The following is a 15,880-nucleotide window of genomic DNA, read 5'->3' as shown; positions in this document are numbered from 1 at the left end:
AGTTCAGGCTGTCAATCGCGCTTTCGGCGCTACGGTTGCGATCGCCGACCAAGTGAGATAGCTTTTGTGTAGAACTTGCTACAATTTGACTACGATACAATTTTCTACTGAGTCGGTGGTCGAGTTCAAGGCTTGCTGCTTCTCACTGTCCGAGTCAGCCGATGCCTCCAGTAACTGTATCAACATACGGATTCTTTCGGCAGAGCCAGCCAAGACATCCCGGGCCACGATAGAGCCGGAATGTGCGCGACGCTTGCCCATTCCCCTCTTCTTCGCCTTTGCCTTTCGCGCCTCGACGCCTCTCAAGGCTGCTTTGGCAAAGCTGTCCGTGCACTTCATCATTTCGCAATCCCATAACAGCTGCATCGCTTGCTCGACCACCAGAGAGCTTCGCGTTGTCCTCCAACCCGACCGTATTGGCAGGCGACGAAATGTAGCAGTGCTCCAGCATGGGTAAGCTCAAGCTGCCCATGGCATGGCCTTCTGGATCCACATTTCTAGGATCCTTGTGCCGGGAAGGCAGCAGCAAATGGAACAGCTTCTTGATGATGGTGACATATGATGCGGGTAGCAGTGGGTTCTCTCGTCGTGACACAAACAGAGCAAACATCTGCAGAGGGAGCAGCTTGATGCCTGCCGCAAAGCCATCGTGGAGCTGGTTAAGGTCCAACCGCCAGCGAAGCACCGAGGTGGCAGCAGAGAGAAGCTTGAAGAACCTCAGTCGGAGACGTATTGATTCGACTAGACCGGGATTCGAACAGCCAAACGAGACATCCCTGCTCGCGCCGCGGCGCTTTTCCGGCGTTGGCGGCTCAGAAATACTGGATGATATCGAATCAGCATCAAAGTAGTCGCCGAACTTGTCGCTTTTCAGGTCGAGGGCTTGCTCCCATTTCCGTTTTCTCGACGCCTTCTTAGGCCCCCTTAGCTCCTTTTCGAACACCTCCAAGAAGGCAGATAAGGATTGGCTTCCCCCGTCGGCAAAGAGCGCGTTCATAATTCGCTTGTGTCCCGTCTGACGACCGTCCTGATTCATATACATGTAAATCATGGATTCCGTGCGCCACGCAACGGACTCGTGTCCGCGCTTGCCACTGGTTTCGTGGGCCTCCTGATCAAGTCTTCCCCTCTCGGCCCAGTCGGCATCGAGGACGTCGAGCATGAACCCGAGCCACACTTTCCAGTAGCGCCACCGGTGAGGATGCACTGTCGCCGTGTTGAAAGCCCAGCCCACCGTGGACCACAAGTCCTGGCCTCGGCTCCAAACACTCGCCTCATTTGCCATTGCACCCCGCAACTGATCCAGGTCGCCGTTCGAGTCGCCGTCGGACATGTCGCTATCGCTGGCAGAGCCAGGACGATCGGATTGGCGGGCCCATCTCGGTGTCGAGTGGAACTGGAAGGCGACGCGGAATCCGGCGTTGATGGGTCCAGCGATGGTCAGGACGTTGCGCAAGTAATTAAGCGCCAGGGAGGACACGATCAGGTGATCCGGCTTGTCTGCACGAGTCGTATGCAACGGATGAATAACCAGCGTGCCCAAAAGTGCGAGATGGCTAGGGGGCGGCACCGGCACGGTCTTGCTGGTTGGAACTTGCCGGGAAATGCCGGAGCCTAGCATGCTGTTGAGCAAATTGATGGCACAAGTATCTAAAGCCTCAATCAGTCCCGTCTCCCCCGAGAATAAAAGAACGCGCGAATAGAAAGACGGAAAAGGGTGCCTATACGGATTTGTTCTTCGAGAAAAATCTGGCAATGGTCTTTGAGCTCGCGAGGCAGCTGTCGCGCCTCACTGTACGGACAGGGAGTGACAGGACTGCTGGATGTTGCCGACCCTTGCGTCTCCGAGTCCTTTGCCGCGTAAAAGGAAGCCGGCGACGAGTTCCGGGTGGTAGGCGACTTGGTCACCATGGCCAGACCGGGAGGGCTTCGGGCTGAATGGAGGCTCCGAGGTCGTGGTGAACTTGCGACGTCGCTACCTTATGGCTTTGAAGCACAGTGGATGCAGGTCCAGGAAGGGGTCACGGCAACCTGTCGCCGTGAGAGCACGTTAGCGGACTCCGGCGGCCAAATTCACGTAACGCTTCTGTCGAGTGGTAAATGCGGTACTGATGAGGTCCCTTTTCGTAAACGTGGTGAGATCTAGGCACGTGGCGACAAGGAAGTTCTTGCTTCGGCGGTAAATAGATTTTCCGTGACGCGTGGCGCGTGGCGCGCTTCAAAACCTGCGAGATTTTGATGAGACCATTACTTCCACCTTCTCCAACGCGCCTTTGTCTTTATGTTTCAGATCGCTTCTCTCCCTTCCGTATTCCGACTCCGCGTCTTGAAAAGTTGGAAGATATGGTTGAAACACGAAAGGTACGCTGTCACATCATCACAAGCAATCTCAATCGACGCATGCCAGTGACCAATAAACAGCATGCGTCTTCACCCGTAGAGGTCGACCAGGACAATCCGACAAAGAAGGCTCGTACGACAGCCAAATCCAAGAATGCCGTCAAGAATGTTGGCACTTGCTCGATGGACAAGAAGCAGATTGGAGACCGCGTTAAGGCAGCATTGGCTTTAAATAAGTACTCGCTTAATCGGACAGTGATAGATGCAAGTCACCACCTTGTTTCCATCGGACACAAGCTAAGACCTGACAGCTCCAAATGGACACAGCCTTCTTCCGCACCTTGTTCGTCGATAACGACAAGCTGAGCAAACCACTGCCGATTACCCCTACAGAGTTCGACGACACTACCCCCGTGGTCGCCGTGGATCTCATCCATCACCAAGCAGGCGAATTGCTCGGAGTCAGCAAGGTTAAGGGAGGAAATAGGTTGGCCACGACGCACTTGGCGGCTATGTGTGTTGTGTTCTATCCGAGTCGAGGCACGGCAAAGATATGGCTGTCTGTGTAGTGTCTGGACTACTGCATGTGGTGGGTTTATAACTTCTGTGCATATAGAGCGTTCTGGGCGTGCAATGGCATGAGCAGCTGCCAGCTGCAGTCTGAGACTTCAGCGGGACATATGTCGTGACTCCGCTCGGTACTATTGCCTATCCCGGCCGGCTGTCAACGAGGAGAAGGTGTCGTAGGCCGGGTGGGGTTTTGGTGAGGCAATGTGTTGTCGGAATCTGCGTATACCGAGGACATCCCTACAGTCATCGAATGGTATAAAAGCTCCATAATATCATACAATCCGAAGGTATCGTGGCAGACGACATCTGGAACATGGACGAGACCGGGTTTCGTATGGCAATTGATAGGCACGCCGAACCACTTTAAGGGATTTCCCGGTGATCTGCCGGATCTGGCGATTCGCCGGATTTTGGTATCATTGCATTCCAGCAAAGAACTGAGAATAACTCCACGAATACTATTTGAATTGTTCTAAAATCCCATTCGAGCAATTAATAATGCTAATAGATGCCACTCAATTTATTTTGTAGTCATTCAGCCACCCAGGTCGTCTTCTGTTACGCCCCGATCGCGCAAGTCCCCGAAATGCGCCCACCATACGGGCGACTGTAGGCCAGACTGTCTCAAAACACATTTTGGGCTGTGGGCACCCCGGGGTTAGATTACCCGATCGGGTCTAAGTGCAACTGGGTAACTTGTATATACCGATACTCTTCTATTAGCATAGGGCATTGAAAGAAATGAAAGTAAGCGTTCGCTCTGCGCATTGGTACACATTTTCAGTGCTTTTCTCCTTCTACGATATCATTGAGCCCGAATAGCGCTTTACTCAGTTAAACAAATATGCCTCGACCACAAATTGATCTTTCCACAGTTCAGGAGGAAATCACCGGCTTGCATCGAGATGGATCCTCTATTAATACAATCCGTACGCATCTTCTCAGACTTGCAAATAGATAAATCATAATCAAATCAAATCAAATCAAATCAAATTTATCCAAATCAAATCAAATCAAATTGCCCCTGCGCTGAATCAAATCAAATCAAATCGCAACATCCAAATTTATTTGGATATCTGATTATTTGGATACGCCCCACAATGGCGACCTGGGCCAATAATTTTTGGGAGCCAGCCCTGGCCCAGAGCGGTCGCTTATCACTGGCAGTTGCTTTTCCAGGCCGTGTCACTAAGCTTTCTTTTTGCGTTTTACCTGACACGTTTGATCGTGAAATATATCTTTGGGTGCGTCTGCCATATTACGGGGGGAAATATTTGTAGCCGGTGGCCAAAATGGGACAGCCCTGCACTTGACTGCAATGGCGCATACAGCAGAAGGCGAGGCGCTGTCAGCCGCCCTTTCTAGTGTCCCGTCCACTAGTTTTAGCGCTCCCGAGAGCTCCCCCGACCTTGACACATCACCTTCGATCGACTACGTTGGATATGAAGGCATCGATTGGAATCGCCTCTCGGGTTTCTCCATACGCAAGTATAGAAAAAGAGCGCGGACGGGATGGGTATGGGAGCATGGGTTCGATGTCGAGAAAACCGATTCCGGTCATCGGTTTTGGCTTTGCAAGGCCTGCCACGGGAAGAAGGCTACAATTACCAGTGTGGCTAACAATCAAGCTCGAACTTGACAATTCTCAATCAAGTTTGACTTTTCGTCAAGTCAAGTTCTCAAGTCAAGTTAGGTAGTAGTCATCAATCAATCGAGTTCAAGGAGTGTCAAGTCGTCAAGTACTTGACGCCACATGGCAAAGAGAGGACTACCCTAGATCGGGAAGTAATCCGCCAATTACATCGCTTCGAACAACCCTTCCCTGCATTTTTACTTTCTTGGCACGCAAGTGTTAAGGAAGTAGCCTATCCATAAGGGATTTTCCGGTGATCTGCCGGATCTGGCGATTCGCCGGATTTTGGGCTCATTGCATTCCAGCAAAGAACTGAGAATAACTTCACGAATACTATTTGAATTGTTCTAAAATCTTATAAGAGCAGTTAATAATGCTCAAAGATGCCACTCAATCTTTTTGAAGTCATCCAGCCATCGAGGTCGTCTTCTGTTACTCTCCGATCGCGCAAGTCCCCGAAATGCACCCATTGCCTCCCGATCACTATCAACAGCTAAAGAGGGCCTTTGAGGACAGGATATGTCGTTTGAAGTTATCATTGCCTTATTATTTGCGTTATTATATAGTGTGTTTGGTACCTGCAATGCTATGGCCCGCTCTGGTGTGAACGGAAGAGTGACAATTTTTGCAGCGTGAACATCCTGACTCCTCTCGCGACCCTCAGAAGCCACCCGTCGCTCATTCTGCATTTTCTGTGGCTTTTCCACTTTCAAAATCTTCAGCTCTTGTTAATAATGCCAATTTATCTCCTTATTTTGCTTCACGGCCTCCGTCATCCGTCGTTTTCTCCCAATTTCCGCCTCTCATTGCTTCCTCTTCTCTAGAGCGAGAGCTTTTGCTCCGCTGCCTTCTGCTGTCGCTGAAGCTTTCGGGCCTCCTTCTTCAGAGCCTCCTCTTTCTTTTGGAGTCCTTTCACTGTCATTTTTTGGCGAGCTTGAGCCACAATTTTAGAGCTAAACACCTCGTCTGCACTAGAATCTGTACAGCAGAAGAGATCATCTTTGAAGCCTTACCGGTCTGCCTGCGCTGGTTCTTGTGACTACTTGTTCTCTGCATACTTTAACTCTCATATCAAGCACTTAAAACTCATATTGAGGGCTCCCGAGGGTGCTGCTCAGCCTTCGGCTGTTGCGGCCAGCATCAACAGAGGACTTCTCGACTACTTCCTGAAATGCGTTCCAAAACACAGTCTAGATCTTCGATTTCAGCAATCCAATGAACCTTTTGATTTGTCTGTGTACTGGATAAGATCATGCGTATACGCTGTTGAGAGAGGCTGAATAACGATACATCAAGGGTTGCAGCCGATGAATGGATTGAGGGGAAACACCACAACGATCACTCGGTGCCGGTCACACCACTCCATAAATTCGATACTAAAATGGTTAAGTGGCCATCGGGAACCAAAGGCGATAAGCACAACCGTTTCGAGCTTTCACCCTGGTAAACCGGTCGAACGTACCGGTGAGCTGCTCATTTCCAATATTGTGATTCGTCCACCTCGTTTTTGACGTGTTAAAAATATTTATTGACGACTTGATTCACGTTTCACGAACCAAAAGTCCAGAGTTTGTGCTGGCTTGTCTTGGTGGATGAGAAATGGGGCAGCGATGCCATCTCTTGACTGACGCACATCTTGAACGTAAGGGAGGATGGGTTGCCATTTTTTAATACGCCGAGCAATTTTGCCTTGTTTTCTTATAATAAGAGGAATACCCTGTTCGTTCAAATGCTCATAAGGAATAGAAAGCCCATTTCATCCATGTTATACGTGTTTTAGGGTAGGGTGTCGAATTTCTCAATTTTCGTGCACGTCTTTCCTTGTCAGGTGTGAAAGCGGAGCCTCGCGCACTGAATTTCAAGCTAAAAATAAACCTTACATTCAGATGCATAGATAGGTTCTTTTCAGAAGATGCTTGTACCGTCGAATCACGTTCAATCTGGCTCATTACGGGTGCGTAGAATGAAGTTATCCAGCTCGCCCTTCCAACCCCATTTTTTGCAGTATCCTGAGCCAAGTTCTGCACTATGGATAGAATGGGGAGAATCCCACATGATTAAAGCCTACGATGAAAGCCAATAATGTTCTGTTTTGCTGTATTGGCTGAAATGACTTACACAATCTGTCGGCATCCTATTTTGGCCGTTGCTTGGTTTGATGTCAGCACCGCAGCGCATTGCCCCTAGATAAAAGTTCTAAATATATGCCAGACTTTCACTGCTTCTGATGATTCAGGAAATCAAAGGATACGTCAATTGGCACCGTTGTTGTTGAGCTATTGTCGATTGATGTTGAGCGTGCGAAGTCGCCGCAATCCGGCAGATCACCAGATCCGGCAGATCATCGGAAAATCCCTTACAGCTTTTCGCTTAACAGTGCTCTTGAAAATTCCGCAACAGCGCCGCGCAAAGCGCCGGCAGCGGCCATGGCACCAGCCTCAGGTTCGCGCGCCGCTCCCTGTGCTGTCGACATACAATCGCCACCTGATCTAGCAGCCCGTGCATCTCAGCACCTACTGTCCTCTCCGGCGGAGGCTCGCCCAAATGTCTCAACCCTGGCGGCTCAGCAGCTCCTCGACCGACGTCTCCCAGCGACACGCCCAACGCTGCCGTCGCGGAAGGAACGCAGCCGGAAATAATCCCGAATGGCCCTGGTTCGACCGGGTCCACGGAAAATGCACCTGTCTCCATCATCGAAGCGGCTACAAAGATCGCTCGCGACCAAACGGCAGCCCATGATGCCAAGCTGGCAGTCTTTCGGGCCTTTAGCGAATCATTCGAACAGACAGCCAAACAATTCACGTCCGGCTCCCACAATAGCATCGCAAAGCAAGTTGCCACCAAGTTTCTGAACCTCTGACTCAATCGCTCGCCGACCTTGAGGAACCACCGAAACCTACGTACAGCAGCGTTCTCGCATCCGGCAAAACGACACAAGGACAGCTGGCCATTACGGCCTCCGCCCCACCACAGCGAAAACAGCAAACCACCACTCGTCTCAAGGACGACCGCCCGTGGTCCCACCAAGGAAGACCTGCGTGTCTTTGTCCGACTTGACGCCGATGCTCCGGCCCGAAACCATGAAAGATACGCTATCCGGGCCCACATCGCCGCTAGAGTCGGCATCGACCTACGCCGCATCCCGGCAGCCTTCCCGGTAAACACGGGTTGGGCCATCCTGGCATCGGATGTGGCCACGCGCGAACTACTCGTGCAGCGACAGGCGGATTGGGCCGTAGATCTGGACGCGACGGCCGTAGAGATTAGCCAGAAATGGCATTCGTATGCCGTAGCCGATTGCCCCGTAGGCTCACGGACCTACGCGGCGTTGAGATCAACTTCGATGAGGCGGTCAAAGAAGAAATTGCCTGCCAAACCGGACTGAAGCCCATCAGCATACGGACCTCGCGACACGACTCGGGCGATATGCCTACCAAGACCCTTATTGTATCCTTCCTGGAACCCACGCAGAGACCCTGGCGACTGTTCGGCGCCAGCCGGTTCGCCCGCTATATCGACAAGCCCAGCATTCCTAGCCAATGTGACAAGTGCTGGGATTTCCACGCTCGACACAGCTGCGATCGAACGGCGCGCTGCAGGCGTTGTGGCAAAACCGGCCATCGTAGCCAAGAATGCACCGCCCTCGAGCAGTGTGCAAACTGCCTTGGACCCCATTGCGCGGATGACCCCAATGCCCTGCCCGCCCCAAGCGCGTTCACGGCATGGTCCGGCGCCTGACGAAGGAGGAGAAGAGCCTGGTACGGCAGATGGGAGTTCAGCTCTCTGCGCAGCAGAAGCGGCAGACTCAAAGGCCAGAGTGTCCGACCAGTCTGATCAGAGCCCTGGCAGGCCGCAGATACTTTCCTTGGAGTCAACGGCGCCGCGGGCAGCTGGAGGAGATGGAAGCTCCGACATGGGCGCCATTTACGAGCCAGCCGCGCCGTCAACCCCATGCATCGTTGTGGCCACAACGCCGCCGCATGTAAGGGACGGCGACCAGTTCCTCCCTGTCGTCCCATCGAAGAAACGACGCACTAGTCCTGTGACGCTACCCTAATGCCTCGCTGTTTTCCACGCAATCGAAGCGATAGGAGGATCTTGCGAATCTTCCAAGCCAACGTAGGCAAGATTCCGCCGGCACACGATTGTGCCCTTGCGTTGGCCGACTCGGAACAATACGACATTATTTTGTTGCAGGAGCCATGGACAGGACTGAAAGATGGCCGATGCCTCACTAAGACGCATCAGGCCTACGACACCTTCTCACCCGTCAACGACTGGGACGGCCGCGACACTCGCCCGAGAGTCATGACATACGTCCGGCGTTCCGCAGGTCTCGTCGCTGATCAAAAGAGACCTGCGGCGACTCGTGACATCCTTTGGCTCACCGTCAACGGCATAACAGTCGTCAACTTCTATCGGCAGCCGTACCACGACGGAGCCCTTGAAATCTTGCTTCAGTGGACCGTACCGGACAAGTGTCTTGTTGCTGGTGATTTCAATGCCAAACATCCCAGCTGGCAGGCCGGTCGACGAGAGGACCGCGGCGAAGAAATAGCGTTTTGGGCAATGGACAATCGACTCGGCTTACTGAATCCTGTCGATGTCCCGACCAACGCACACGGCAATACGGTTGATCTCGCCTTCTGCAACATACCTCTGGCCGACGCTGTTGTCGAGGATCATCTAGCAACCGGCTCCGATCATTTTACCCTTAGTATCACGCTGCCAGGACAAGTTCTGGCACCCCTTCCAATAGGAAAGATCCATCTCAACTCCGACGAGGAATTGAAGCGATTCATTGAATTAGTGGAGGCCGGTGCCGCCTTCATCCCGATCACCACGGCATCTCCTTCCGAGCTCGACAGCTTTGCGTCGGCGCTCGTGAACCTTCTTGGTTGTGCAGCCAGAGCTGCCGGTCGACCTGCCCGTAAGACTACGCATGGTGCGCGGTGGTGGACTGAAGAATGCGCAAAGGCGGCGGCCAATTACCGCGCGTGGAGGAGAGTTCACTCTCGGCTTCGACCGAGAAGTACAGCTAGCCAAGAGGAGCTCCATAGCGTGGTGCGCCGGGCCAAGCGCCTTTACTGGCGTAACTTGATTGACAGCTTCACCGATAGCGCCTCCGTCTTCAGGGCGGTCCGCTGGCTGAAGTCTCCAGGTCCGTTTCAAGCTCCTCCTGCAAATTGACGACCGAGTGTATGAGACGCAGCTGGAAAAGGCCACCGCCTTGCGACAAGCCACTCTGGAACGGCGCACGGCGAACGACGACATCCCAGATCCGTGGATCTCCGTGAACACAGATAGGACGATACCCTTCACCGACCGAGTCTCCGGAGGAGACCCGCGACGCCACGCTACGCACCGGGAATACGTCCCTGGTCCCGACAATATTACGGTGCGGATGCTCCGCGCTGTCTGGCATGCGATCGGAAGTCTCGTCCACCAGCTATATCAAGGCTGCCTCAGGATTGGCCACCATCCGAAGCCCTTCCGAGAAGCAGAAGTGGTCATGATTGCAAGCCGGGGCGCAGGGATCTCTACACCCCGCGCTTGGCGCCCCTCCCTTTTGTCCTGTCTCGGCAAGGGCCTCGAGCGGCTCATCGCACGGCGTCTAGCGTGGGCCTCGGTCCATTTCGGCGTACTACACCCACAACAAGCCGGCGCGCTCCCGAAGAGATCGGCCGTGGATCTCGTTGCTGCCTTGATTCATGACATCGAGGAGGCATTTGCCTGCAAGCAGGTTGCAACATTGGTGACTTTGGACATTCAGGGCGCCTTCGACACAGTCCTCCGCAACAGATTGATCCTTCGCCTACGGGAGCAAGGGTGGCCACCGAACCTCGCGCGATGGGTCGGCTCGTTTATGCAAGACAGGTCGGCACGCATCCGCTATCAAGATATCGCAACGAATTCATCGCCTCTCCAGTGCGGGCTGCCACAGGGATCGCCAGTCTCGCCGATCCTCTTCCTACTGTATACGGAACCAATCTACCGCTTGGGCAGCTCAAAAGGGCGTTTCGGCTATGCGGACGACACTGCCATCCTTTGCGTCGGCGATAGCCTGGATGAGACGTCCGCCGAAGCATCTCATCATGTGCGTGAGCTTGTATCGTGGGGCGCCGCCAACGGATCTCCTTCGACCCTGAGAAGACAGAAGTGATGCACTTCTCTCGAACGACGCCCAAGACGGCGCCGCCAGTGCTCCATGGCGAATTTGAGAAACGGCCGGGCCGGGCGATGCGTTGGCTCGGCGTCTGGCTCGACAGCACTCTGTCTTTCAAGACTCATGTCGAGAAATGGACGGCCAAAGCGCAAGCAGTCGCCTTCCATCTCAGGAGACTGACAAACACCAGGCATGGTCCTCTACCGAGCGCTGTGCGACGAGCGGTCTGCGCTTGCGTCATTCCAGTGCTGCTCTACGCGGCGGAGGTCTGGTATCCTGGTTCTACGCGCCCGCGCTGGACCAAGCCGGGCAAGGAAGGACCGTCCAGGATCGGACACCTCGTAAAGAAGATGAGCAAGGCACTCTACACATCTCTTCGGGCTATCCTGCCAGTGTGGAGAACTACACCAACGAATGTTCTGCACCGGGAGGCAGGGATACCGCCGGTCCCTCTGCTGCTCGAGGCGCGCCGGACTGCATTTGCTGCGCGTCTCAAATCCCTGGACGAAGCTCATCCGCTCGTGAAGCGCACGTCGAGGCCAAAAGCCCCTATACTGAATGAAATGATCAAGCTGAAGTACCAAAAGCAGCCAAAACCCTTCCGGACTAGGCTGCGGCGCTCCGACGAATTGCTACCAAGCTGCCCAAGGCCTGCCTTGCTGCAGCGCGGATTTGTCGAAGAGCAGACTGCGCCTCTGCAGAGTGCATCGAAAAATGAGACGGCGAAGAAATTTCGCGATTGGCTCCAGGCACTATCGCCCCGAACTCTGGTCGTCTATTCCGACGGGTCCCGTTCTACCGAAGGCCACGCCGGATATGGCTATGTTGTTCATCGGGACGGATCCACCGTCTTGCGCGACAAGGGCCGTCTCGGGCCCGCCGAGATTTTCGACGCTGAGGCGAAAGGTGCGTTGGAGGGGTTGAAGGCTGCGGTGAGCCTTCCAGAAACTGACCGCATCTTTGTCTGCCTCGACAACCTCGCGACCGCAACATGCTTACGGGCACGCCGAGCGACTCCTCGCAAGAGGTCTTCCTTGAGTTTCAATCTTTGGCGCGAAAATACGGAGCTGTGGAGGTCCATTGGATCCCCGGCCATGCTGACATCCCAGGCAACGAGGAGGCTGATGCTCTGGCAAAGGCGGAGCATCACTGCCAGAACCCGCTGATAACGTCCCGACGCTAGCGCACCTGCGAAAGATTGCCCGACAGCAGCCGGAAGAGGCTTTCAAGGCCTGGTGGGAAGCCTCTGCGCCGGAGCGATACAGAGACCTGAGGCTTAAAGCCACAACCAGCTGCCCGTCAGAATTGGCGCTCTCTCGGCCCCTGCTTCGTAACTTGCTTGCAGCAAGAACCCACCATGGGGATTTTGCTGACTACCACGAAAGGTTTGGTCACGACAATGCGCGACTGACGTGCTCGTGCGGAAGACGAAAGAGCCAGCACACATCTTTTACTGCAGAAAGGTTGCGCCACGGCATCGTATGCGGCTTGCACCTTGGCCGGCTGCAGCCATCAACCGCGCAATCGGCAAGGACTTTGACAAATTCGTCAGGCTGGCGAAAGCGAGCTCCTTCTTCGGAGGGATCTGCCCACGCCACTAGACGGTCATCATTCTCTCTCTCACCCTACCTTTCCTCTCAATCCTTTCTGTTACCTGCTCCGATCTCGGGCGGCGTCAAGGTCTCGCGACCATGCGATCGCCGAGGTCATCAAGGGCTGCAAGGCCCCAGAAGCAAATTGGCTGATCTGACCACGGGACAGCTTTCTCTTCATGCCTGGACGTCCCGCTGACGGGCAACAGGTTTGTCATGAGCGCCGTTGAGCCGATGAAATGCTGGATAGTGGGTGAAGTGTACGATATGTAGCATGTAGACACCTGCTAGCTCAGCACGTCCTGTGCTCCCCTGCGGAGACCTGAGCGACCAAAAGTTGCTGGACGGAAAATACACTAAACTAAACTAAACTAAACTAAATTATATCGCTTCGAATCGTGGGATTCGCCCTCAAATATTGTGGGGCCGAAAGTGGTTGCTTAGCGCGCATTAGGCGTAAGTGGGCCCGCGCGGGGGCCCCCAAACCGTCCCAACACAAGCGAAAATGAACCCCACTCTTATCACACCAAACAGCCATCAACAACGCGTCAATTCGACGCGTGATAACGTTGCCACACGCGTTCCGGGGGGCCCAAGTCGGTCATTCAGCACTCCAAGCTCCAAAAATTTTGCGCGGGATTTCTGCACCGCGAGTGCCTGTACCAATTACCGGATTAGGCATAGTACATCAAGTACTTGACAAGTTGTCAATCAAGCTCATTGACTGGTCAAGTCAAGTTTCAATCGAGTTGGACATACCTTCAATCAATCAAGTTCGATGGTCGAAATTGAACTCGATTGATTGTTAGCCACACTGACAAGGGGTATGGGCGGATTAAACCGGAGAATATCGTGAATGTCGCCGAGGGCGGTATGATGTTGGCTTTGGTGAGCGTTTGACTTGCCGTTCATTATTCCAACTAACCAGCGTCTTTTCTCCAGGTTTGGAAAGTCTTGTGGTTTGCAGTACAGACCCAAAACGGAAGGCCCTGCTGAAGGGACCACAGTCCCGCAACTAGACCTCATTTATCGAAGCCATCACTGCGGATGGCCGTGCCCTTACTCCTGGTATCATTTTCAAGGGCAAAGAACTCCAGAAAGAGTGGTTCGTGACGGAATTCGGCAAAATTGCCGACCGGAATTACATTACCTCGCCGAACGGATGGATGGACCACCTGTCGCTATTGAGTGGCTTGAGAGAGTCTATTTGCCTGAGACGCAGCCTGCCGATGAGTCGGTGCTAGGCTGATCATATTAAATGGACATGAAAGCCATGAAACGGTGCGTTTCCGTATTTATCTCCTAGAAATCACTATTAACCGGGACCAGGATGCATGGATGGCCACGTGCGTTTTGAACAACGTCTACTGCTGTTACCTTCCTTCCCACTGCTCTCATGGCCTTCAGCCATTGAATAACGGTGTTTTAAAGGCTTTCAAAGCGGCGCATCGGAAATAACTTCAGAATTTAACTTGTCTGACGGATTCTGCCCCCGTTGATAAGGTCAAGTTTATATGCGCCCATGCCAAAGCACGTGAGGTCGGAATGACAGCAAAGAATATGTTGTCCAGCTGGAGGGTCACTGAAATTGGCCAATCTCACGATCCGAGGCATTCCGGCATGCAGATATTCACGCAGATCCGGTAGAGACATCTACAAATTCTGCGCCGCTTTTGGCTCCTGATGATACACCCAAGAACCAGCCGCCAGATTCGCGATTTCGAAAAGAACAAGGCTCCTAGCACTCGGATGAGTTACGCTGTGATCACTAGAGGCTCTGAAGCCCAAGAACAAACGGTTGCTGAGCACAGCAACAGAATTGCGAAGCTGGAGGCAGAAGTGGCCCGGCTGCAGAGAAGCAAGAAGAGGAGAGCGAATCAGAACGCGAACAGACGTTTCATGACTCTCAGTGAAGCTTTGTGGCCCAGGAAGCCATTCCCAAAGTAGAAGTCAAGAGATGCCCGTTGTGCCGAATTCTGCGATCGAGGAGGAGGTGGTCTCGGAGGTGGAGTCAGCTTCAGTGATGGAAGTCAGGACGGCACCTGAGGCCTTTTGTCACCACCAGATCCGGGAGAGTGGTAAAAAAAGCGCGGTGCAGATAGGAGCGTCCATTTATCTACGGAATGATATATTTTTGGTGTTTATAATCTCGAGTTCTGGTCATATTTCATGTAGTTCAAATGGTAGACTTTTGGTGGAGTTTTTTTCAATTGCGCTACCGAAAGGTGGGTGTTACCGAAAGGGGGGTGGGGCATGGTAAGTGTAAGTGCGTCCACAACGCCGATTCGACAACTACGTGACAACCCTCACGATGACAAGCACGACCCCAACCCCGAACCCCGCCTCTACGAGGAACGACGCCTTCCTCGACCAAGTAAGGGAATTGGTCCAAAATCTCACGATCCCAAAGACCCAATATCAGGATATCGATCCGACCCGATGGGAGGATGAGATCACGCCCAAGAGGAAGATAGAATAGCTGTTATGACATATACCGCACGATTTATGTCAGAATGCGAGGAGAACGTACACCTTCATGGCACTAATATCCTTGAATTCTTCCAGGATCACTTCCAACAGTGGACCGAGGCAACGTGGAGAAAGATGCCAAAGGAATTTCGTAGGAGCTACGTTACCTTTTAAAGAGACGTGGTATCTATACAGGAGAAAAGGGTGACCACATCATCCCACAGCTCGTCTTCCTACAGACGATCGATAACCCACCAGCTTGGCCCGACAACGAATTCATGGTAACCCAATTCGATAAAGGAACGGAGGCCTATACAAGAAAAGAGAGACGACTAACGCAGAACCCTCCCACCTCCAACACGGCGGAGCCATCCACGCCGTCAGCCCCTATTCCGACGCTCCTGCTCCTCCCGCTACGACAATTGCGGAACCGCCCACAACGACTGCTACGCTTCCCAACGAACAATACATCCTACAAGCTATCAGTTCCAGCAACAGAGCATCGTTCTAGCAGAACCTCTTCTCCCACATCCCTCGAAGCGTACACAACGCTTCCCCCGGCCGACATCCCGAACGGCATCGTCGATGCCGACACACAACAGAAATTCACCAAGATCTGGGACAAAGAGAAGAACTATACGGGGGAACCCTATGACCTTCTCGATGATAAGCTACGCATCTTTATGAGTATCTGTTATAACATTCAGGTCAAGCCGGACCAATTCCACGCTCTTTTCCTCGAATCCTTACTGGCCGAGCCCAAACGTACTACATTGACCACATTAACTGGACCTCAACGTTCCGCAAGGCATACGATAGCATCAAGCAACATTTCGATACGGAAGTTAACCACGTTCACTACTATACTGAATGGACGACTATTTCCTTTAACAAGCTCCGTGCCGATAATGCTACGAAATCCCTACACGAGGTTCTTCAGCTACTCCTTGATAAGCTACAGTTATGCCAACGAGCTCTTGGCAACGCGTATGCAGGAAACGTTCCACTGCGTACAACGCTTATTAATGCATGCCGCGGTGTTCCTGAACTTGAATACGCTTTATTCAAGCCCGCCGAAGGAATCGAGCCCCTTTGCAGATCTGCTCTTCC

General features: G+C 53.0%; 2 protein-coding genes across 2 annotated transcripts; one reads left to right on the top strand and one right to left on the bottom strand.

The window, feature by feature from the left end:
* Positions 1-459: 459 nt before the first annotated feature.
* On the bottom strand, positions 460-1,911 carry HRG_10122 (major facilitator superfamily transporter; the record flags this gene model as incomplete). Its single annotated transcript, XM_044868593.1, has 3 exons — positions 460-505; positions 600-1,650; positions 1,728-1,911. 3 exons carry the CDS (start codon positions 1,909-1,911, stop codon positions 460-462), a joined length of 1,281 nt encoding a protein of 426 aa, XP_044715948.1.
* Positions 1,912-8,456: 6,545 nt separating this feature from the next.
* HRG_10121 (reverse transcriptase (RNA-dependent DNA polymerase) domain-containing protein) lies at positions 8,457-11,892 on the top strand (the record flags this gene model as incomplete). The annotated part of the gene is made up of 6 exons (XM_044868592.1): positions 8,457-8,525; positions 8,582-9,427; positions 9,705-10,644; positions 10,701-11,226; positions 11,320-11,615; positions 11,819-11,892. The coding sequence occupies 6 exons, from the start codon at positions 8,457-8,459 to the stop codon at positions 11,890-11,892; spliced, it is 2,751 nt and encodes a 916-aa protein (XP_044715947.1).
* Positions 11,893-15,880: the final 3,988 nt, after the last annotated feature.

Source organism: Hirsutella rhossiliensis, assembly GCF_020360975.1.
Source record: "Hirsutella rhossiliensis strain HR02 chromosome Unknown scaffold00015, whole genome shotgun sequence".
NCBI lineage: Eukaryota > Fungi > Ascomycota > Sordariomycetes > Hypocreales > Ophiocordycipitaceae > Hirsutella > Hirsutella rhossiliensis.
The sequence above is the reverse complement of the archived record's forward strand: the minus strand, read 5'-3'. Positions and strand labels throughout refer to the sequence as shown.